The 24,047-nt window shown below is 39.9% G+C and overlaps 1 protein-coding gene across 2 annotated transcripts in view; it reads left to right on the forward strand.

Moving 5' to 3' along the window:
* Positions 1–843, forward strand: part of LOC127576845 (leucine-rich repeat-containing protein 27-like) — a 41,837-nt gene extending 40,994 nt beyond the window's left edge. Inside the window, exon 10 of one of the 2 annotated variants that reach the window (XM_052027639.1) lies at positions 535–843. In XM_052027639.1, the coding sequence (XP_051883599.1) occupies positions 535–654 (120 nt within the window). In that variant the 3' untranslated portion in view covers positions 655–843. The remainder of the gene's footprint in view (positions 1–534) is intronic. The other variant, XM_052027640.1, reaches the window with a different exon arrangement.
* The last annotated feature ends 23,204 nt before the right edge of the window (positions 844–24,047 follow it).

Here is a 24,047-nt window from a genome sequence, read left to right on the forward strand (position 1 = left end):
CACATTCTCACGTTGACCGCATAGGTTTCCCTGAGGTGCTCCAGTCTCCTCCCACATCCCAAAGATGTGTGGGTCATTAGATAAATAGTCACTGTAAATTGTCCTAGGGTGAGTCAGGGTAGAATACAATAGGATTACTGTAGATGGCCAGTGTGGACTCATGCTGTTTGATTGTCTGTGAAGTAAAGGTATTGGTCCCAGTATTCCTTCATGTCAACTGTATACCTGAACAAGACCACCTCCTCCTGGTGATCCCTCCTGGTGCCATCTCAATGGTAAAATTATTTTTACTTCAGAGAGGCAGTGGGAATCAAACATGAGGGTAGAAAGGCAGTAATATAAATACATATGCTGTGAACATTAATGGAAATGCAATACAACCATATAAGTTTTTATCAGTGATGTTCAGGTCTGGTTGATTAATACTGACAGTGATGTTCAGGTATGGTTGATTAATACTCAGACTATGGTTATTGGTGCACAGATTTTACAGAGCTAATCTATTTAAAAGAATCTTTTTCTCTTTTTGTATAGGCTGTAAATCTGAAATCTGAACTTGCTCGAAGAAAAATCATGGATAATCCACTGGAAAGTAATTTTCGTGCAGTCACTGAAGAACTTTTATCAAGCACTTCACCCATTACCAGTTCCTAAAATGGTATTTCTGGCAGGAAGTTCAAATTGATGATCATACTGCTGTTCATAACGGATGCAAAATAAATGGTAACGTCAGGCGAGTTAATATTCACCATTTAGAACCAAATTGAATCAGTAGTGCTTTTCTGTTGATACATCCTGTTTCAGCTTACAATTATTTGTAACAGGAAATCATTTGTTATTAAACTTTTTATTGTCTATGTGTGCAAATTTTGAAGATCTCTTTTACTCAGAATACAAGAATAAATCAATATTATATTTGCTAAAATGGTTAATTAGTCTTCTTCTTCCTTTTTCTATTTTTTTCTTCATTCATGAGATGAGGATATCACTGGCAAGGCCAGCAATGTTGCCTATTCCTAATTCCCCTTGAGAAGACAATGGTAAACTGCCTTCCTAAATGACTTAAGTCCTTCCAGTGAAGGGGCTCTCGTAGTCTTGTTTGGTAGGTTCCAGGATATAAACCCAACAATGATGAATGAACATTGCTCTCTCTCCAAATCAAGATGGTGTTCAATTTGGTGAATAATTTGCAAGTGATAGTGTTCTCATGTGCTTGTTGTTCTTGACCTTATAGATAGTGAGAGTTGTGTTGAAGTAGATGGTGAGTTATTGCATTTCTTTTGAAGATTATACGTATTTGCTGCTATGTTGCACTAATGGTGGAAGAAGTGAATGTTTAGGATGGTGAATTGGGTACCCCTCTTATGGACTTATTTTTCCTGAGTTGTACAGAGGTTCTCAAGACTTGACGGAATTGAATTAATTCAGGTAAGCAGAGAGAATTTCATTGCATTTCTGACCTGTGCCTTGTAGAAGGTGGAAAGAGCTGGAAGAATTGAGACATGTTGCAGGATTTGTAGCCTCTGACCTGCCCCTGTAGCCGAGTATTTATGTGGCTGATCCAATTAACTTTCTGATCAATAGTGACACCCCCCCCCCCCCATGATGTTGATGGTAAAGAATTTGGCAATGGTAATGCCATTAAATGTCAAGAGTAGGAGGTTAGATTTCTTTTTGCTGAAGATGGTTATTATTTGCCAGTGTGGTTATGCGGATGTTATCAGCCTGAACTGCTTCACTGTCTGAGGATTTGCAAATGGAATTGATCACCAAACTCCCCACTTCTGACATCTTAGAAGGAAAATCATTGATGGAACAAATGAAGAATGGAACCAGCAGATTCTATTTCACTCATCAAAATTTGGAGCAGAATTTTTTTATTGACTTTTTGCCATGGATAGTTTACAGAAGTTCTTGTTGTCATAGATACATCCATATCCAACAAATGCAAAGTTTCAACTGGCAGAATTTTTTTAAATGGAATGAATATTTAGTCTTATATATTGGGGTGTGGTGGAGTTCTCCTCACTAGCTCTGGAGAAGACATATACAGGTTAGCAAGTACCAAGATTTAAAGACATCTAACTTGTAAGGGGTGCTGTGGAGTTGAGGAATGAGATATTTCATGAGCCAAAACCATCCTTCTCATTCAAGCAAAGGTTCAGAAGTTATCTTGAGCCAGTTTCAAAGATAATAGCGTTTACCAGGACTCATGGCTCCAGATTTGATTACAGTCAAAACTTAGGCAGGTAACTAACCGGCATTCAGAAATCTCTCAGTAATGTTCGCTATTCTGCAGTACCTGGGTTCCATGTGAAAGTTATCCAGCATATGACTGTAGCGCCCCCTAGTGAGTTTATCAAGTATAGTTTTGGATGCTTGCAAATGCTCATAGTGGCACAACTGGTGGTGATCCTCAGTTTGTGTTTACCTATGTACTTCACCATTATTATGAAATCATATTTTACAATGTAACACAACTTTTGATTAGATGATGAACTATAGAGGCAAGATAGGAGGAATTATCCATTACATCAAGGCAGCATTTGACCAAGTTTGAATCAGGAATCAAGGAGGAAGATGTCTCATCTAGTCCAGAATATGATTGATTAGAGTTACTATTACACTAGTAACTTCCTTCATGGTTGCAAAAATATATTTAATAAAAGATATTTTATGACATTTTTGAAGGATCCTCTAAGAATCTATAAGTTCTCTCAGTATATCAGGAGCATGAGAAAAAGAAAGAGTGGGTCCCCTTAGAAACCAAAAGGTTAATCTATGTGTGAAGCCAGGTAAAGTGGGTAAGGTCCTAAATACATATAACTTATCTGTATCCACCAAGAAGGGAATGGAGGGGTCCTCATCGTGAGTTCAGGGAGGGGTATGTGGATAATTTGGAGCATGTTGATATTAACAAGGTTTTAGATGTCAGAGAAGGCATAAAGGTTGATAAATCCCAGGTTGTTATGGGAGGAGATAGCTGGAGCCCTGATAGAGATCTTTGCATCTTCATTAATCACAGGTGAGCTGCCAGAAGACTGGAGAATAGTTAATGTTCTTCCTTTATTTAAGGACAACAGGGATGAGGCAGGTAACCACAGGCAAATGAATTTATGTCAGTGGAAGGGAAAGGGAAATTATTGGAGAAAATTTTAAGGGATAGCATTTATGTACATTTGGAAAGACAGGGACTGATCAGGGGTAATCAGCAAGACTTTGTGCGGGGGAAATCCTGGCTCACTTAATTTGATTGAGCCTTTTGAGGAGATAACTAAGAAGATTGATGAAGGCAGGGTAGTAGAGGTTGTCTATGTGGACTTTAATAAGGCATTTGACATGGTTCAGCATGGTAAGCTGGTCCATAAGCTATGGGATCCAAGGCAAGCTGGCGAATTGGATTCAAAATTGGTTTGGTGACAGCAGGCAGAGGGTAGTGGCGGAAGGATGCTTTCCTGATTGGAAGTATGTGACCAATGGTGTACTGCAGGGTTCAGGGCTGGGATCCTTGTTGTTTGTGATATGGATTGAAGACATGGATGTGAATATAGAAATATGATTAGCAAGTTACAGATGACATGAAAGTTGGTGGTGTTGTGGAGAGTGAAAAAGGTTGTCTAAGGCATATAGATCAGATAGGAAGTTGGGCAGAGCATTGGCAGATGGAATTTAATCCCAACAAGCACATGCTGATGCATTTTGGGAAGCCAAATAAGGGTAGGACATGTACAGTAAATGAGGAAAGAATGCATAGACTGGGCTTATTTTCCCTGGAACATACGAGGCTGAGGGGTGACCTGAATGAGGTACGTAAAATTATAAGAGGCACAGATAGGGTACATTGTCTTTTTCCCATGGTAGAGTTATCAAAAACAAGAGGACATAAGTTTAAAGTGAGAGGAAGGAATTTTAGCGGTGATTTGAGGGGAAAGTTCTTTTATGCGGACAGTGTCTGGAACGTTCTGCCAAAGGAGGTGGCAGAATTGGATACAATTACTACATTTAAGAGACATTTAGACAAACAATTAAATAGGAAAGGCATTGAAGGATATAGACCTAATGCGGGCAAATGGGATTAATGTAGAGGGGCAAAAGGTTGGCATGGATGTGGTGAGCCAAGGGGCATATTTCTGTGCTATACAACTCTGTCTCTAAGAATAAAGAGGCAGTAGTTTACTCCCTTTATCAGCAATTATTTCCACCCACAAGCATTTTGATTTTAATTTCCTTGTTAAGTGATTTAGTGCTTAAAGTTTGAAATATTGTGGTGATCAGTGAAGGGATTGCTTTATGGGTCTGGAGTTGGCACTCCTGATCCACCTGCAGTAGTTTAAACCTCATGTATCCTGACCTTTTTGCTTCCTTTTACCTGTTCAGAAGCCCAAGACAGAAGAAACACTGCCAACTTTCTGCAAATGAGTATACACCTCCTGAAAAATTTTCAGTGCTTATCCCCATCCCATGCCTTAACTAAAATCAGAAAGGAGAAAGTTGGCGCTAGTTTGAAATCCTTACTTTCCATGTAGGCTTTTGAGATTAATTTGGCATCATTTGAATACCTGAGTTTAAGTAAATGTCACCTGAGAATGGAAAAAAAACTCTCGTGCAATTCAATTACGACTACAAGCTCTTGGTATAGTGATAGAACACTGCACATAGTTTATCAGGTTCAATGCAGTCCTACTTTGTGAATTCGTCATTGGAGGGCTTGGCTAGCTTGCTGCCTGTAACCTAAGATTCCAGTAAATAATGGCCTGGAATTTGTTTCATGGGTGCTCAGAATGACTGTTCTCGTAATCCTCCAATTTTGTGCAAATCTCATTAACATACACGAGTATAAAACGAGCAAAATCAATGTAAGAACACTAGAGACCAAAGAGAAATAGCAAACACATTTTTTTAACAATATTAAAGTTTTCAGTTCATTCCAGCACATAAGACATTGTATGTTTAAGAACCTGCAGGCAGTAAACCTCGTTAATTTTTACTATGACTCATACTTATGTCATAAATCAATTCAAAGGAACAAGCTACAGTGTAGATCTCAATGTGCATAAAAACATTTAACTGCTAAAAATACTTTTAAAGGGCAGCAGTAGATTAACTTTGATTTCTGCTGTGCTGAAGATTCTGGTTGTAATTCAAATACACTGAATAAGCACAACCACAAAAAATGTGTTTAAACTTTTAGCCTGGAAATGGGGCTGTTCGTTTGGACAGACTAAAGTAAATAATTGTGTAGATTTGTGCTTTTTGTACTCAAACACATAAACCAGGTTCAGAATACCATAAATTCTGATTTATGCTTAGCAAAAAACAAACTGCTGGAGGAGCTCAGCAGGTCAGGCAGCATCTGTGGAGGGAAATGGACAGCCAACATTTCAGGTTGAGACTCTTCCTTTGTCCAGATGAAGGGTCTCAACCCAAAATGTCGACTGTCCATTTCCCTCCACATAGGCTGCTCAACCTGCTGAATTCCTCAGCATTATGTTTTCGCTCCAGATTACAGCATCTGTACTCTTTTGTCTTGATTTATACTTGGATGTGTTACCGTGCAGGTATTCCAGCTGGATATGTAATACAAATACCTTTAAATGTGCTGCACATATCTTCCAGATCATCAAATATGGCCTACACAAAAAGGCAAAAATACAATTGATATAATAAAACTAGTCCAGACAAGTGTCTTTGATACATCAATACATCTGGACACTAATGGTTCACTTCACCCAAAGGTACACCATAGTGCTTGCAATGCTACAATGTAGAATTTACATATGTAATTTATAACTTGTTGGCATTCAGCACAGCCTCAGCCAAAGCTGAGTTAAGATCTTTGCTTAAATTGGAAAAGAGAATGTTGAAAATAATCAGCAGGTTAGGTAGCACCTGTGGATAGAGAAAATCTTAGTTATTGTTTCTGATGGACGACTTTGCATCAGAGCTGGCCAGTTCTGACACAACCAGGAAAGGCTGATTATCAAAATTACTGGTTTCAATATTCAGTCCCGAAAGCTATAACATGCTCCTGACAGAAGAGGAGGAGCTGTTCCTCAATCTTACATTGAGCTTTGTTGGAACTGTATAAGAAGCCAAAGTTGGAGCAATCAGAGTGGGAGTGGGTTAAAGTGACTGGCATCTGGAAGATTGGGATCTCACCTGTGGACTGAATGGAGCTGTTCTGTAAAGTGGTCATCCAATCCGCATTTGGTTTCTCCAATGTAGAGGGCATCACATCGTCAGCACTGACTTTAATGCACTACGTTGGAAGAAGTACAAGTGATTCAGTTGAGAAAACTCTCTGGGTCTCTGAATGATGTAAGTGGAAGAGGTAGAAGGGTTGGTGCTGCATCTCCTGTGATTGCATGGGAAAGTGCATGTGAGAAAGCAAGTTGGTGGGAGTGGAAGAGCGACCATAGAGTTGCAGAGGGAACAGTCCCTTTAACATTTTGGAAGGGAGGGTGTGCTTGTATGTGATGGGGGAACTTCAGTGAAGGTGGAGGAAATTATGGAGATAATCTGTTGAATGTGGAGGCTGGTAGGGTGGAAGGTGAGGACAAAGGGAATCCTATCACTGCTCTGGATGGAAGGAGAAGAGCAAGAGCAGAAGTTTGGTAAATAGAACAAAAGCAGTTGGGAGACCAGTTAACTTGATTAAGAGGAAGGAAAATATCTCCGGAGCACTGGTGTGGAAAGTGTCTCCATCAGAACAGATGTGATGGAGCTGGAGAAACTGGGAGAATGGAATGCAGCCCTTACAGGAAGCAGAGTGAGAGGAGGTGTGGTCAGGATAACCCTGATCTTTCAGTTATCTGTTACTTTAATTCACCATCCCACTCCCACACTGACCTTCTTGTCTTTGGCTTCCTATACTATTCCAACGAAACCCAAAGTAAGCTTAAGGAACTCGCATTCTCTCCAGGCATGGTGCTGCACTCAGAACTCAATACTGAATTCAGCAATTTCAGATAGCCAACCTTTCCTGTTTGTTTCGCAACCGGCCAGTCCTGATGTAAGGTCATCAACTTGTGAATTTAGATCAGTCTTTCACTTTCCCCAGACGCTGCTTGGTCTTTTGAGTATTTACAGTATTTTCTTTAGTTTTGGATTTCCAAAAACTGTTGTGATTTGCATCTCTCAACTCAGCATTGCTTTTTTTTCCTGTCTTCTTTCTTCATTTATCTTCCTCTTTTTACTTTGCTCCTGATAGATCAGCTGTGGCTAACAGACATTCATCTCCCCCTCTTAGATGGCACCAACAACATTTCTGGACAACCTTGATCTCCACCCTATCAAAGACATCAAGTTCCCTACAACTTAAAATTCATTTGTTTTCTCACAGTTCCAGTCCTAATGAAAGTTCATTGACCTAATACGTTAATTCTGTTTCTCTTTCCTCAGATGTTTTCACTCAACGGAAGATGTTGATTATCTCTAACATTTTCAATTTTTATTTCTGGTTTCCAGCATCTACAGTTTTTATGTGTTCTGATTACTCACTGGCGCCTTTTGCCCAGTGGGAGCCTGTATCAAGACCTCATGGATATGCGCTCCAGAATTTTTTATCAAGTGGAGCTACCTGCAACTTCTGAGTAGTGTCCTTGGCAGTCAGAGGTTCACCTCTGGAATTAGCAAATGTCCAAGGTCAAAATCTAATTTATTGTCCAAAGGACAAATACATGTATGCACAGGTGCAACGAAAAACTTACTTGCAGCAGCATCACAGGCACATAGTATACATAAAATGTACTTCTGTTTTTTATGCTGAATTGAGAGAAAAACCTGCATTAAAAATCATACAGATCAGCATCACAGCTGCGCCTTTCTGCTTATACCACTCTGACATTGCCCTTTCTATGACCAGTGACATATTAGTTCCAAAAACACACAGTTATTTAAGCAACATTAAGAACCTAAAAGGCAGAATAATAAATTTACTTAGAATCTTGTATGCCTATGGTAACTTCTAATTGTAAATCTTGTGGGAGAAAAGTTGTTGGGAAGAGTGTATTATGGTACACAAAGTAATTCAGGTCATTTTCACTTATTGCCAAGTTTCAAAAGTTTGCTTCTCACCTTTGTAGGTATATTCCTTGCAGTTTGAAAACAAAACCATTAAACAATCTGTTGGATTTTTTGTGTCATACCTATTAGTGAAATCCAAACTCCTGTTGCTTTAGCTGAGGTCATATTGTAGAAATGCAAACTCACTTAGAGATCACTTAATTTCAGTGCTGGAAAGTCCTTTGATTCCATAACTTCCAGTCATAGTGGTGTTGAAGACAGGGATGAAGTGACTCCAAGATTTTTTTCTGAAACATTCAAGGTTACATGTTCCTGCTTGGAGTATGTAACCCAATTTTCATAGCTGCAAAGAAGAGACCGACAGAAGCCAAAGGAAAGGACCGTAAAGGAGTGTATTGAAGACTTAAGTCTAATAGGCATCTTTGCATTCAGGATTAGTAGTTTTTTATTTCAGTTTAAAAACTGAGTTTACCAAAGGTGACAGACTTTGCTGATGTGTCATCAAGTTGTCTGTCAATGCTAAATAAAAGTTGAGCTGTGATAGAAGTAAGCTACATTGTCTAGAGCTTCATTATTGACATAGATTTTGGGTGAGATGATTGCACCCTCCAACTCGACAGTTGGTTTCATATTACCAATTGCCATGCTAGACTTCATGTGTGGATCAAAGAACTTGTTCACTATGATCAGCCGTTAATCAAATGAGTTAGAGATGAATGCTGCATCATCTGTAAAGAGCAGATCCTGAATTGTGAACTTAATGAAATTCTTTTTCTCTAAAATCATCCGATGTTGAACAAGGTACTGTCCATCCATGTTACAGGTAGTATGTCATAATTGAAATAAATAGACTAACCTTTATCTGTGTACCCCCATAAAATTATCTCCCACTTTTCAACCTAACTTCACCTAGATAACACTTGTTCTTAACATATAAAGAAAGTTATTTATGGTTAATTTTTCTTTTATTGATTTACGACCATGTAAGGGGTTACAGTGAGTTGTTTAAATCCTTTCATTTCCAATTTCAGTAGATCATAGTTAAAGATGTTAAAGAAAGAGCTTTTCCTCACTGAAAGAGTTTGAACTTTCCTGTGCTTTATCATTATCAGTAAAACCCCCAATCACTTAAAATAACATAGATAAGAAAACACCAGGGTAAACAGCCAGTAAAATATTTAAATAAATTTGAAGTATTAGGCCCTGAGAGCAGAGGAGGAATGGAATAGAAGAAAAATATCTAACTGGTATAAATATGTACAGTGGGTGGAAATGATGTTTGGATAACTGTGCCTGTATATGTTTCAGACCCAACTCCTTTGCAGTTCAATGAAATATGTAGGAGCTATCTGTAGGGGTGTGAAGAAATGGTAACTTGCTTCTCCATAGGTGGCAAAATGTCAGCAGGGCTCATAGCACATTTTGAGCATACAATTATGCCAGTCCTTGGAGGAAGTAACACAATGGCACTTTTGGCTGTCTGTTATAGAATCAAAAATACAAAGCTGTTGCTAACCTTTTTTCTCATTTTGAGCCCACAATTGTGATTTTTTTAATGCATTGCAAAGCTCTATTTTGCTTTCTTGCATCACAAATCTTGCAACTAATTTAAATCCTGCCATTTCATATTTTCTGTAAAACACAACTGTTACTCCGTTATATTTTCTCTTTAAGTCAAAAGAAAATAAATTTATTGAATTATTTTCTTCTGGAGATTCATTACTGATAAGCCAAAACACATATTACAATTAATTAACTTGGAAATACAGACCAATTCCCAACCTACACCAAGGGGAGGGTGCTAGGGATAAGAATGAGGAGAGATTGATTGTGATTACTCCTGAAAACCAATAGGTAAGCAAATACAGGCAAACTTTATAAGCAACCAAAAATAAGCAAACTTTTGTTCCAATCCTGTAGATCTTCTATCATTCTCACAGAGGATTTTAAAAAGTTGCTATGTAAACAAAGGTAAATTGAAATTAGTCTTTAAAATTCGAAGACAATGGCATTCTGATTCATCCTCTTCCCTCATTGGCCACTGGGAAGTCATCGGGAAACACACTGACTGTGTTATGAGGAGAAAATAATGGTTCATGAGATCACGTATTAATGAGAAAGAAGACTTCATAGATACAGCGAGGCAAATTTATCACAAACTGGTCATATTCTTGTTTACCCAAAGAGAGATCAACAGATGGATAGTATCCATTTATTATAGTAGAGACAGGTTATTATTTAAGAAGAGTGTTGAGTGACACTAGGGTGCCAATGAGTGAGTGGGGTTGAGGTGGACTAGTTAACTTGTCATCTAATGGAGGTTATCACAATTAAGTAGATTCCTGAAGATTTCAGTTGAAAATCTGGAAAAGTCTTAGACCATCGTGATGAAAGTGTAGTGTGATGTCAGGGGAAGCAAAAATATAGAACTAAGCTAGAAAGAAAGTTCCGTTAATCAAGAACAATGAGTCTACCTATCTGTGTACCTTAGTAGAATTGGGCTGTGTGGAATTGATGGAGCTGGGAGGTTGGAAATTATGGAATGAAGTCCCCAGAGTAAATGAGTTCAGTGACAATCTGATGGCTTGATATCTTTTGTTCAGGATGAGATAGGAGGAGGTGGTAGAGGATGGTGTTCCGTCTCCATGTAATTTTCTTTCTCATGATGTACACAATCCCATGGACCACCAAACCATTTTTTGTTATTCCTCATGTCTTTATTAGTGTGTTTCCCAAGGTCAGCTTCTGATGTCAATTTCTAGGAAGATGATGACCCTGTTGGATTGTACACAAGAAGTACTTTTTGCCCAACTACTGGTTCCTGTACATCCATTTCTACCCAAAGAGATCTTGCTTTGACAAAAGATGGAGGTTCCAATTCTCCATGTAAATAGTGATACGAGGCCAAATAGCACAGGTACATGTGAACTACTGACTAATAGTTATGCTGGTGATTCACTGCAATCATCAGTCCAACATTCATGTTTTCCATCAAAGGTTAGCAGACAGAATGATATGATTGGCTCTATATATCAAAATGACACAATCATATTTACAGGCATTGGTGTAAAAGTATCTTCTTGGATATGGAGTTGTCCCATATCAGTGCTGTTAACCTTTACCAATGAGTCACATCCCACTCCCATACTGACATGTCTATCCATGGCCTCCTCTACTGCCACGTTATGGCCAGATGCCGTTTGGAGGAACAACACTTCATATTCCGCCTTGGGAGTCTCCAACCTGATGGCCTTAACATTGATTTCTCTAACCCCACCCCTTCTTTTTCTTCCCCACCCCACCCCCCAAACAGAAGGTCTTCCCTTATTCCTGTGGCTCCCTTCCCCTGCCTTTATGACCTGCCCATCTCCTCTCCTCCCCTCCCCTCCTCCATTCTTTATTCTATGGTCCACTGCCCTCTCCTACCAGATTCCATCTTCTTCAGCCCTTTGCCTTTTCTACCAATCACCTCTCAGCTTATTACATCTTCTCCCTCTCCCCCACCCACCTACCATCCCCCTCTCACCTGGACTCGCCTATCACCTGAACTTGCCTATCACCTGCCTGCATGTGCTCCCTCCCCCTCCCCCTCCCCCTCCCCCCACCTTCTTATTTTGGCTTCTGCCCTCTTCCTTTCCAGTTCTGATGAATGGTCTTGGCCTGAAATGTCGACTGTTTATTTCCCTCCATAGATGCTGGCTGAGTTCCTCCAGCACTTTTTGTGTATTGCTCCAGATTCCAGCATCTGCAGAATTTTCTGTGTCTCAGCTTTCCCTTCACTTCCTTTCATTTTTTGTTGTCACATATCAATTGCCTGCCACTTTAGCCTTGGCAAGCTCTGCTACTGGGTTGAAACACCTTTTGTGTCTAAAGGTTTTGCCATTTCCTTTAATTATACCTATCACGTAAAGTTACACTTAGAGTGTTTTTCCCCTATCACTGGCCATAGTCATACATTTAATGCAGCCAACACCTGTCTTTGTGATTAAACATTTGATGAACTGACCCAAGAACTAAAACTCTGCCAAGACTTTTACAATTAATGGTAATAACTAAATCCAATATTTCAGGAGATTTTTGTTTACCAAGAGTGTTATTAAAATGGGAGTGACCAGCATAGGTGCATTTAAGGAGAATCCAAATAAGCACATGAAGGTGAAATTATAAAAGGGTTCACAGATGGGATAAGATGAAGAGGTTGGGAGTGGTTTTACATGAAACATGAACACAAGTGTGGATCTATTGAGCTCAAATGGCGTAATTCTGAAATGTAAATTCTATTTAAGTTAAATGGCAAGTGGCAGAGGAGGAAACAAAGGCCCAAGATTTGGATGTGTACCTATTGTTATTTTGTTAATAATACTTGTTTTTAATAGGCTGAATGCTGCATCTTTTATAACACACATGGATAAATATCCTGCCATTCATTAGCTCATTTCAAAGTTTTGTTAATTTCGTTTTGTTATTAGGTGAGTTCATCATAATTCTGAGTGCTGTCAAATGCAAAGCAATTGGAATAGCGGGGCTGCTATATTATTTGCCTTTTAGTTGTTAGCCCAGTAATTGCTATGTGTGTTTAAATGTGTCTTTTTGCATTTCCTTTGATTAATTACATTGATGTTTTACCCAAGGAGGAGAGTGCCAAGATGCTTCTTTCTTAAGGTTACACTTTACATGACTATTTCCTTTTAATATCTGAATACACTGTGTATTATTTCCTAATCTTTGCAAATTAAACAATTAAAGATTGCTTTATCTAAAGCAAGTGACTGCAATGATTACAAGTTAACAAATTTAGTACACTGACAACCTGTTCAAACAACAACCTTGGTGTCAATAACACAGGTAAGAGTTTTACATGAACTTATCAGCTAACATGTCAAAAATAATGCTGGGTGGAATTTCAAGCCTGTATTGAACATTCAGCAGTAAACACTGATACATGAGCTGCAAGTATTCAAAAAAAGTCAGTATTGCAAATAGTTTGCTATTATCTTAATTCAACTTATGTTGGTTCAATTGAGATGATACAGTTACTTAAAGAATTCTCCCCCAATATAGACTTATCACTAAAATGTCAGATGATTTTTGCTGTTAACAGGGGAATGGCAGAAATCACCTTCATCACTGAGAACCAAACCATAACCGTAATAAACCTGAACTCTGTTCTTAGCAACAGTCTCCTGATTGTTGCCTGGTTCTTATCATCTTCCTTCACTTCTATCATTGCAGTGGACAGTCCTTGAATTAGATTTTCCTGATTACTGGAATGCTAGAACATTGGAGATGAGAGAAAAAGCAACTTTATTCTTTTTCGAAATGATAGGGGAATTATTTCTCATTTTCAAATTTCTTTTGTCTAATTGGAACATTATTCACTTGTGTGTGACATGCATGATTCTCAATGAAATTCTATTGAGCAGGATTGGAGATGTTTACAATATAAAGGAAATGTGAAGTGATAAGATTTGAACACAAAGGTGCTCATTTTGAGTTTGGGGCATTACTGGTCTGAGAGGCAACATACAACAGAGGTAGAGGGAGAATAATATTTAGTTTGTCATAGAAAAGGAGGAGCAGAACATAGGATGAGACCAAATATACGGAGGTCAGCCATGTGATGATTTGAAGAGTCAAGACTGGAGATGACAAAAGCATAGATAGATTTGGTAGATTGCTAATTCAGATAGAAATTTAACATCCTAATGGCACTCAGATTTCAAGTGTCACAATATTTGCCAACAATTCACAGATCCTACAGCAGATGTCTTTGTAGAATTTTTTTTAAAAAGTGCTAGAGTAGGGTGATAAAAATATCAGAAGGCATTGTCAGAAATGTCAAAAGATATGCTGTACATTATTAAATTTTACTAGTGAAGAAGCCAAACGTTTAAGAGAAGAAAGCCAATGAGCCAGGAAATGGACAATGCAAGGTGAAACATGACACTCCAGACATGTGGCTGACCAGCCCAGTACTCAACCCACTACAATGTTGATAGGGTGGCATGAGGTGGTCTCAAAGAGTAGATCTCATTGACAATGCTCGAAGTATTTTCACTTTGTGCCATCATTCCCTACAAATCCACATTGCTCTGTTCCCAAAAGTAGGAGGAGCCAAAGTCCAGGCTGATCTGTACTGTCACTGGTTGAGCCAACTCAATGATATATGTGAGCTTCAAGTGACCACAGTTCTATAGACATCTTTCTGCTGCCCTGTGTTTTGTTGTTGCTTGGTGTTTTCATACTATGTAAGAGGTTGTGCAGCAACACTGAACTAAATACTCTACATTGATAATTAATTTTAATTAAAAATGTTAAACAAGATTTCCCACTGTTTAGTTAAAATATGTGACTATTACTACTTACTTGGAAAAAGTGATTTTGGTACATTAATCTGGGCCACTGAAGTCATTTTTGCTGACATCATGTTAGTATCATTTGTGTTTTTCTGTGGTATTTGTTTCAGTTTCAATGCAACACATCTACAGACAACATTTCTTCACTCAGAAGCTGCACTATATTAAATCATTTTGTTTGTATGCCCACATCCCAAGTCTGGTTAATGTCATCATGTAAAAAAAACTAACCACTGTGTTCAAATTCCTCAAGACAAGTGATGAAGGTTTATGAACATCTCTGACAACTGCACTATCTTATCGTTGAGTGCCCATCTTCTCATCCTCCTTTGTTTGCAGCTATTGTTGCTAAGAGGTGCCATGTTAACAGTGAGCAACATTGCTCATTGCTGTGCGGTGCAATTCAACTTACAGTGAAACTCCAATAATCCACAATCCGAAGATTCAGAACTGCCAATGGCTCATCATCTGGCTCACACAGTGATGTTTGCCACACTCCCTTCCCACTCACTGAAGCCCCAGTTCCCATGTCTTCTTCCACTCACCCGGGCCCTAGTTCTTGTGCTCCATTTCCATTCACTGGGACCATAGTTCCTGTGCTCCCTTTAAGCTTATCTACTTCATGGGAAAACTTACTATAATAATGTGTAATATTGAAAAGTCAATTAAAAGTGTCCTGGAGTATTAGTAGAAATAACATCCAATAGTCTGGAAAATCTGCCAGTCTGGCACCACTAAGTGTCCCAAGGGTGCCGTATTAATGGAGTTTTACTGCATGTGCTTTCTAAAGTTCTGTGGTGGTGTGCAATCTCAGAGTATCTAAATGCCATTGGTTAAATTCCACTTACTACTCTGGGGTTACGTGAGCCATGTTGCATACCCCTCGTGTATAATTCTGGGACCGAGATTATAGTCTTTGTGAATCTAAGAAATAAGGATGAGCACCAAATAAAGACATCTATAACTCATTCATATTTTACTGAACAACCAGCTCATACTCCCTCCTTAACCTTCAACTTAGTGTCATTTTGGCAGCAATGAGAGAACAAAAGGCATTGCTGTTGTAATTGGCACGTACACAAAGTTTTTTGATTTTATTTTAAAACATTTGAATATATCCACAGTCAATGTTTTGCAAACTTTATTAATGATTAACTTTATAACCAGAAAAACAGCTACGTGAGGCAACTTTGCCAAAGGCAGGTATAAGCCAAATGCAACAGGACATAAGTTCACAAGTGTTCCTTCTTATTTTATCCTGTTAATGGTTTTCAGGTACTCAGGGTAACATATGGAGTTGAGTATCACTTAACTTCTTGATGAAATTATTAATTTTATTTATTGCCGCATTAAGTATGGGGAAAAAAATAGATCACCTTTATATTTCTCTTTCAAAGGTTGTAAAGTGTGAGATCCCAAAGTTTTTTCTTGTTTACCTTCTCCTGTAAGTTGTCCTTTGCAATTACAATACGTTAGGCCCAATGCTCAACTTTTATTAAAATACTCAGAATTTTTCACGCTTTCTCAAGTTGGACAAACTTTTGAATAACATTTGTTTCAACAACTCCCTATTGCATTTATTGTACAGGCAAAATGCAGGCAGTTTAGCACATGGAAAATTACCAAAAAACAAATTATGAATTCAAAATGAATTTGCATCATGAGACCATCTAATTATCCAAAATTGCCATGGTGGAATTCTGATGACTGCTAGTTAATGTTTCTCCATTGGCAGAAAATTATTAAACTAAAAGCTGAAAAGCTCAGCAGTGTGGATACCAGTGCATTTCATGATTTGTTTGAAGATGTCCCTCTTACCATCATATTCATTGCCACTGATGCTTTAAGTCTTTTTTGAAGACAAGAACATCAAGTAGAAACAGGAGTAGATCACCTGACCCCCCAAAGCCTGCTCTGCCATTCAATATGATCATGGCTGATCCTACCCCAGGCATAAACTCCTCCGTGCCCATAAGCAAAAGGGAATAGCAGTCCAAATCAGATAGCTGTGAGCTTCGCTTACTACCTTCAGTTCTTCTTGGAATCATATTTTTGCTCTTCATTAGTTAGTTTCTCAACTTGTTATTGATTCTAGATTAAACAACATGATTATTGTGGAGTAGGGTGGGAGTAACGATATCTTTCCGTTAAAGTCTTTGAGGAGTCAGAAGGTGAGTTTTTCACTGCAGGTTCCCCGATCATTTTTAACTCCTCTTGTCAGGATGATATTTTTGCAGCAACACACAAAATGATGGAGGAAATCAGCAGGTCAAGCAGCATCTGTGGAAGGAAATAGTCAACATTTCGGGTCAAGACCCTTCATCTGGACTGAAAGATAGAGGGGAGATAGCCAGTATAAAGAGGTGGAGCAAGAACTGGTGGATGTTTGGTGGATCCAGGTGAGAGGGGGTGGGTGGTGATTGGCAGATGGGGGAGGGGAGAGTGGGAATAGCATCAGAAGCTGGGAGGTGATTGGTGGAAGTGACAAAGGGCTGAAGATGATGGAATCTGATAGGAAAGTGGAGCTGCCAGAAATTGCAAAGAACGATATGATGTTGTGGCTCTAGCCCAAGACTAAAAAATGTTGTGGTCTTATTTTATGCTGTAAGTTTGGGAAACGAGGTAGAAAGTGAAAGAGTGATGGAGTTTTGCAGGGAAATGAAGAAATCAGCATCAGTAGAATGAGAAACATTTTTGCTTGGGGAGTTAGATTTTGCAGCAGAGAACAATTAAAATAGCATATGAACTGATAGAACCGGAGTGGCAACCCCCAATAAACAATGGTGAGAGTGATTTCACAGGCAACAGGAGATGAATTTCAGAAAAGATTTTAATACTTTAGGGCAATAGTGAGGCAAATGTTAAATTAATGCACCCTTGGGAGAAAAACGGGTCAGGTTGAACAGGAATGTTAGAAGAGTGCAAAATCACAGATGAAGGTTACAAGAAACCCTGAGACCAGAGATTCTTCTGAAAGGATATTGCAAGGAAGTGTTAAAATTGAGCCAGAAATTCACTGTTTGCCAGCCACCTACTGGTGTTATCAGGCAACAAGCCTCACTGTCATTGATCCCCTCACACAGCATTCCCCATAATTATGTAATACAATGCAGGCAGAGTAGCTCTGTCCAGAAGGGCTTATTCCACCAAATGCCTCCTGGAAACAGCCCACCTGCCCTGATCTGTCCAAGGAACAATGCATCCAGAGGTTAAACTTCTGATTTTCAAAGCAAACATTACTAAAATCTTCTGCCTTTTGCAGGCAGAGATCCAGCCAGTGCTTGGGTTGCCTATGAAGGTGAAACCCACAATGGTGCTAAGATTCTCAGCCTTTGGAAAGACATCATATTGCATAGAAGGTAAGAGCAGGAGGTTATGGTACAGCTTTATAAAACATTGGTGAGGTCACATCTAGAATTTTTGGTTGCCATAGTATAGAAAGGGTGAAAATAATGACACAATAATCTCTCTGCACCACTCTGGAGAGTTAACCTTGGCCACGTACTTGTGACTTAAAATGGGATTTGAATATATAATCTCTTGTCCCAGGCTCTGAAATAATTTGATAAAATGCAGGAAAGGGATGCTTGGCATCTCCAGCTAAGAGTGCCGTTATTAAGTAATAATGGTTTGCTCAATTCAAAAACAGGGAAAGACAAAAACCATTTGAATATTATTAAAATGTGAAGAATACTATGGCAAGGTTGTATAAAGGTTGCTCTGAAGATTCCTTGAGGTAATAAAGCGAAGACCCTTTTGTTAATAGAGTAGAGAAACACAATTCTTTTGATGAGACTAAGGAAGTTTAAGAAGAGGCTTCACTTAAGACTTCACTCCAGAACTACTTCCACATATTTGATAATTGGGAGCATAAATTTAAAACCATCATCAAAAACCTGGGAGCAGTGAATTTTTTTTTACATGATTAATTAATAGGATTCTATTAACAATAAAATTCATCATGCAATTCTCATTTATATCTCAAGAAATGTTGCAACTTGACACTCTTTATTGTTGAAATGATAAATTATATACACGATGATATATTGAACCAAAGGGTAAGCTGTTTACTAAAATATTGAGCTTTTCCAAATGGTCTAATAGCACTGCTGACTGTGTTCCTGTCTGTAATTATTTAATAATGAACATTTGTTTGTAATCGGACCCGCTGTGCAGTTTTCTCCCAGCTCTTCAATCCTATCAGGCAACTACACTTCCAGTTTACTTTCCTTGGTACTTTGACCCCACTTTGTGAAATATCTTCTGATATTTTGGCATTTTTAAAACACCATTTAAGTAAATGTTGCAATAACTCTTATCTAATCACTCTTTTCAGAAGTAATTACACTTAGCAACACATTGAAGGATTTCATTCCTATTGAGACATAAGACATTAGAGCAGGAGTGGACCATGCAAGACTGCTGTGCCCTGCCTTTTGATAAGGTCAGAGCAAGGCAGATCTCCCACCTCACCAGCCTCCACATTCAATGGACCATGCTTCACAATTGCCGCCAGCTCCAACAAGATCCCACCATCAGACGCATATTCCTCTCCCCCTCCCCCCCCCCATACATATTCCTTTCAGTATTTCGAAGGGGCAGTGACTCCCCAGTTCATTTTTCCATCCCCACCAGCCACTCCCCATCCTACAGCATTTTCCCATTGAACCACGGTAGATCAACACCTGTTCCTTCACTTCTTCCCTTCCCACCAATTAGGGACTGAAATAGTTATTCCAGGTGAAGAGCCAATGCACTTGAACTTCTGCCAATCTAGACTACTGCATCCAATATCTGCATTCGGTGTTCACAGTGGAGAAACTAAATGCAGCTTGGATGACCACTCTGCAGAGCACCTATGTTCAGTTCACAGGGGTGACCCGGAGCTTCCTGTTGTCTGCCACTTTAATTCTCCACTCCATTCTCACACTGACCTCGCTGTCTGTGGATACCTACACTGTAACAAGGTCCAAGGCAAGCTTGAGTATCACCACCTCATCTTCTGTCTGGGCACATTGCAGCCTTCCCAACTCAATATCAAGTTCTCTAACTTCTGATAACTCACTTCCTCTATCTTTTGCTGTAGATCATCCATTTGTGCACTGGCTCTTTTGTTTTTGTTCTCCGTTAGCACACCCTGACCTACTATTTGCAACACATAACACTCCTATATCACTCTCTCATACCTCCTATACCAACCTATTCCCATGGCCACCCTAGATTCACTCTACCACAAATATTCTCTTTGTCTTATCCATCCCTTTTCCCCTCTCTGTGATATAAAACTGATACTTTTCTCCTTCACAGTTCTGATGAAGGGTCTTTGATCTGAAAAGTTTATTCTGTTTCTCTTTCTACAGATGCAGACTGACCTGCTGAGTGTTTCCAGCATTTTCTGTTTTTGTTTCAGATTTGCAGCATCTGCATTTTTTTTGCCTGATTTTCAATAGGATTGTGGCTGATCTTTGCCCTCACCTTGACATTCCTGTCCGATCTCCATAACCTTTGATCCATTGACAGTCCAAAATTCTGTCTCCGAGCATTGAATATGCTTAACGATTCAGCATCCAGAGCTTTCTTGGGGAGATAATTCCAAAGAAAATTCCAAACAATACATAATTTCATCTGTCCCATTCCATTCATGAGTCGCCTAGAATGAAAAGAACGCCAAGACTGATTGGTTCATAGCAAACATGTAGCTGGGGAGGGAATGGAGCTGAAAGGCAGCTGGTGGAGAGGTTTTAGAAGCTTTAAGTAGATTGTGATTGTAAGCTTGAGAAATGTATCTTTAATTTCTGATTTGCCTTCAATAAATCAGAAAATGAAAGGTCACAAAGTGGGCAGCGGAGAAGAGATAAAGCTGGAAAACATTAAGATATGATAAAGATGAACATGCTAGCAGATTAATGAAAGGACAATATATAGATCAAAAATAGAAGGAGCTAAGAATGGAAGATATGGTGAGTGTATAGAAGGAGAAGCCTTTTGCATTGTGCTGACTGCCTTAGAACAGAATAAAGTGGAATATTCGAGGGCAATACTATTGGGCCATTACAAATGGGCCATTACAATTGGGCCATTAAAATACAACAATGGGCCATTGAAGAGAATTTGAGGGAAGAATATTGTTCACTATATATCAAGTTAAAGGGTACCAAAAAAGTGCCAAAAATGGTGTATGCCACTCAATGACACATACGGGATGTTAATACTAAACCTAAACCTCAAACGAGAAAAATCATGCCGTGGAGTTGCTTCATACCATCTTTTGAACCTCAAAGTGGCATTTGTGATTACTTAAATACAGTTGGTGAAAGTTGCATGAAAACAGATCTTCAGTCAGAATGTTGACAGAACAGCATTATCAATTTCAGCACAGTGTGTTCTCGTGATTGCAGCAAGTATCAGCATATCGCACAGCAGCAGCAATCTTTGCAGGCAGCTCATAAAGGAACACAATGCGACAATACAAGCGACACTCTTCCAGCTACTGGTGTGTGCTGCTGGTGAATGAATAGAAGCTGCACAGATGGGAGAGGTTTGGGAGGATGCGGCCATGGGTCAGAAGGACCTTGATGGACTGATATAGAACAGTGCCCACAGGAGGCATGTTCTTCCTGCATGGGGTTCACAGAACTTGCCAGGTCTACAGTCAGATGATCCTGACAGAAAGTCTCTATGACGACATGACTGCCATCTCCAAATGGCTGCTCTTTGGGGAAGACTGCAATGCAATTAAATGCTTGTGCCTATTTAGCTTCCTTCTGTGAGCTGAAGGAAGATTAGGTCATCTCTCTTTGGTTCTAAAGTTTGAGCAAACTCCCTAATACAGCAATGAGCAGAAAGTGAGGTGTGGCAGATATCAGCATCAGCAGCCTGACATTGTCTTGTGAATAGGAAGCATACTGTGATGATGACCCTGACCTCCATGGGTAAAGCAGACAAGGAACATGTGTGAGGTCCAGGAAGGTCAATTGCTTCAGTTAGAACAAAGAATACAGTTTGACTGTTGGACCTTTGGTTCCCTAATGATAAATTGCAAGTCTAGTGACAACACGCATGCTAAACAACAAAAGAGAGCAAGCAATAGACAGAGCAAGAGAGCTGACAACTAATGTGTCAGATCAAAGCTCTGCAGCTCTATCACATCTAGTAGTGAACGGTGGTGTCCAGTTCAGCAGCTAATAGGAAGAGGTAGGTCCAAAAATATCCCCATCTTCAAGCATTCACAACCACTTTTAGCCAAAAGTGCTAAGTAGATAGAGAGATACAGCATGGAAACAGTCCCTTCAGCCTACAGAGTCTGCAATCATCAAACACCCATTTACACTAATCCTACATTAATCCCATTTTTCATTCTCTCCTCATTCTCACCACTCCCCCCAGATTCTATCACTTACTTCATTCTAGTGGCAATTTACATTGGGCAACTGACCTACAAACTTGCACATCTGTGCGAGGAAACCAGAGGGCCCAGAGGAAACCCGCATGATCGTAGCAGGAACACGTAAACTCCACACAGACAGTAGCCAAGGTTAAGATTGAACCCCAGCTCTTCTAGTTGGGCCACTATGCTGCCTGTATCTATAATTCACAACAGCTTCCACCTGAGATTCCACCCCCACCCCACATCACAGAAGCCAACCTTCAGCCAAGTCAATTCACTCCAAGTGAGATCAAGAAATCAGAATGAGATTTATTATCACTGACATATGACATGAAATTTGTTGTTTTGTGGCAGCAGTACAGTGCAAGACATAAAGATCTATAAATTTCAAAAATAAATAAATGGTATGAAAAAAGGGACAATGAGGTAGTGTTCATGGGTTCATGGATCGTTCAGAAATCTAATGGTGGAGGGGAAGAAGCTGTTCCTGAATTGTTGTGTTTGGGTCTTCAGGGTCCTGTATCTCTTCCCTGATGATAGTAAGGAGAAGAGGGCATGTCCCAGATGGTGAGGGTCCTTAATGATAGATGCCGCCTTCTTGAGGCACCGCCTCTTGAAGATGTCTTCGATGGTGAGGAGGGTTGTGATGGAGCTGGCTGAGTCTATAACCCTCTGCAGCCTCTTGTGATCCTGTGCATTGGAGCCTCCATACCAGGCTGTGATGTAACCAGTCAGAATGCTCTCCACTGTATATCTATAGAAATTTTTAAGAGTCTTGGGTGACATACCAAATCTCAAACTCTTAACAAAATAGAGTCACTGGTGTGTCTTCTTCATGATTACATCAATCTGTTGGGCCCAGCATAGATCCTCTGAGACTTTGACACCCAGGAACTTGAAGCTGCTCACCCTTTCCACTGCTGATCCCTCAATGAGGACTGGTGTTTGTTCTCTTGACTTTCCCTTCCTGAAGTCCACAATCAGTTCCTTGGTCTTGTTAACGTTGAGTGCAAGGTTGTTTTTGCAACACCACTCAACCAGCCAATCTATCTCACTTCTGTAAGCCTCATCGCCATCTGAGATTCTACCAACAACAGTGGTGTCATCAGCGAATTTGTATGTAGATGGTGTTTGAACTGCACTTAGCCATGCAGTCATGAGTGTCGAGAGAGTAGAGCAGTGGGCTAAGCATGCATCTTGAGTTGCGTTTGTGTTGATTGTCAGCAAGGAGGAAACGTTATTGCCGATCCGCATGGACTGTGGTCTCCCAGTAAGGAAGTCGAGGATCCAGTTGCAGAGGGAGGTACAGAGGCCCAGGTTTTGAAGCTTGGTTATCAGTACCGAGGAAATGATGGTAACAGTAGCCTGACATATGCCTTGCAGTTGTCTAGGTGCTTCAAAGCAGAGTGAGATTGCATATGTTGTAGACCTGTTGCGGCAGTAGGCCAACTGCAGCAGGTCCAGGTCCTTACTCAGGCAGGAGTTAATTCTAGCTATAACCAACCTCTTGAAGCACTTCATCACAGTTGATGTGAATGGCGGGCGATAGTCATTGAGGCAGCTCACCTTGCTCTTCTTGGGCACTAGAATGATTGCTGCCCTTTTGAAGCAGGTGGGAACCTCAGACTCCAGCAGTGAGAGATTGAAAATGTCTTTGAATACTCCAGCCACTTGTTCGGCACAGGTTTTCAGTACCCGTCCAGGTACACCTTTGGGGCCTGACGCCTCACGAGGGCTCACCCTTTTGTAGGATGTTCGAACATCGGCCTCCAAGACAGAAATCGCAGGGTCATGGATGCTGTGCGGAGTCACACAGGTGTAGTGTTATTCTCACTTTCAAAGCGTGCATAAAAGGCGTTGAGATCATCAGGGAGTGAAGCATCACTGCCATTTATGCTGTTAGGTTTCACCTTATCGGAAGTAATGGCATGCAAACCCTGCCACAGCCGTCGTGCATTTGATTGTGCCTCTCGCTTCAATCGGAATTGCCTTTTTGCTCTTGCGATGGCCTTCTGTAGGTCGTACCTGGACTTCTTGTGGGATTACAGATCATCAGTCTTGAATGCCACAGATCTAGCCCTCAGCAGACTGTGAATCTCTTGGTTCATCCAGGGCTTCTGGCTTTGGAAAACTCGGTATGTTCTTGAAGGCACACACTCTTCTGTGAAAGTCTTGATGAAGTCAGTGATGGCTGTGGCATATTCATTCAGATCCAAGGATAAATCCCTGAATATCATCCAGTCCACTGATTCAAAGCAATCCTGTAAATGTTCCTCCAC

This window comes from Pristis pectinata, chromosome 12 (assembly GCF_009764475.1).
Source record: "Pristis pectinata isolate sPriPec2 chromosome 12, sPriPec2.1.pri, whole genome shotgun sequence".
Classification (NCBI taxonomy): Eukaryota; Metazoa; Chordata; class Chondrichthyes; order Rhinopristiformes; family Pristidae; genus Pristis; species Pristis pectinata.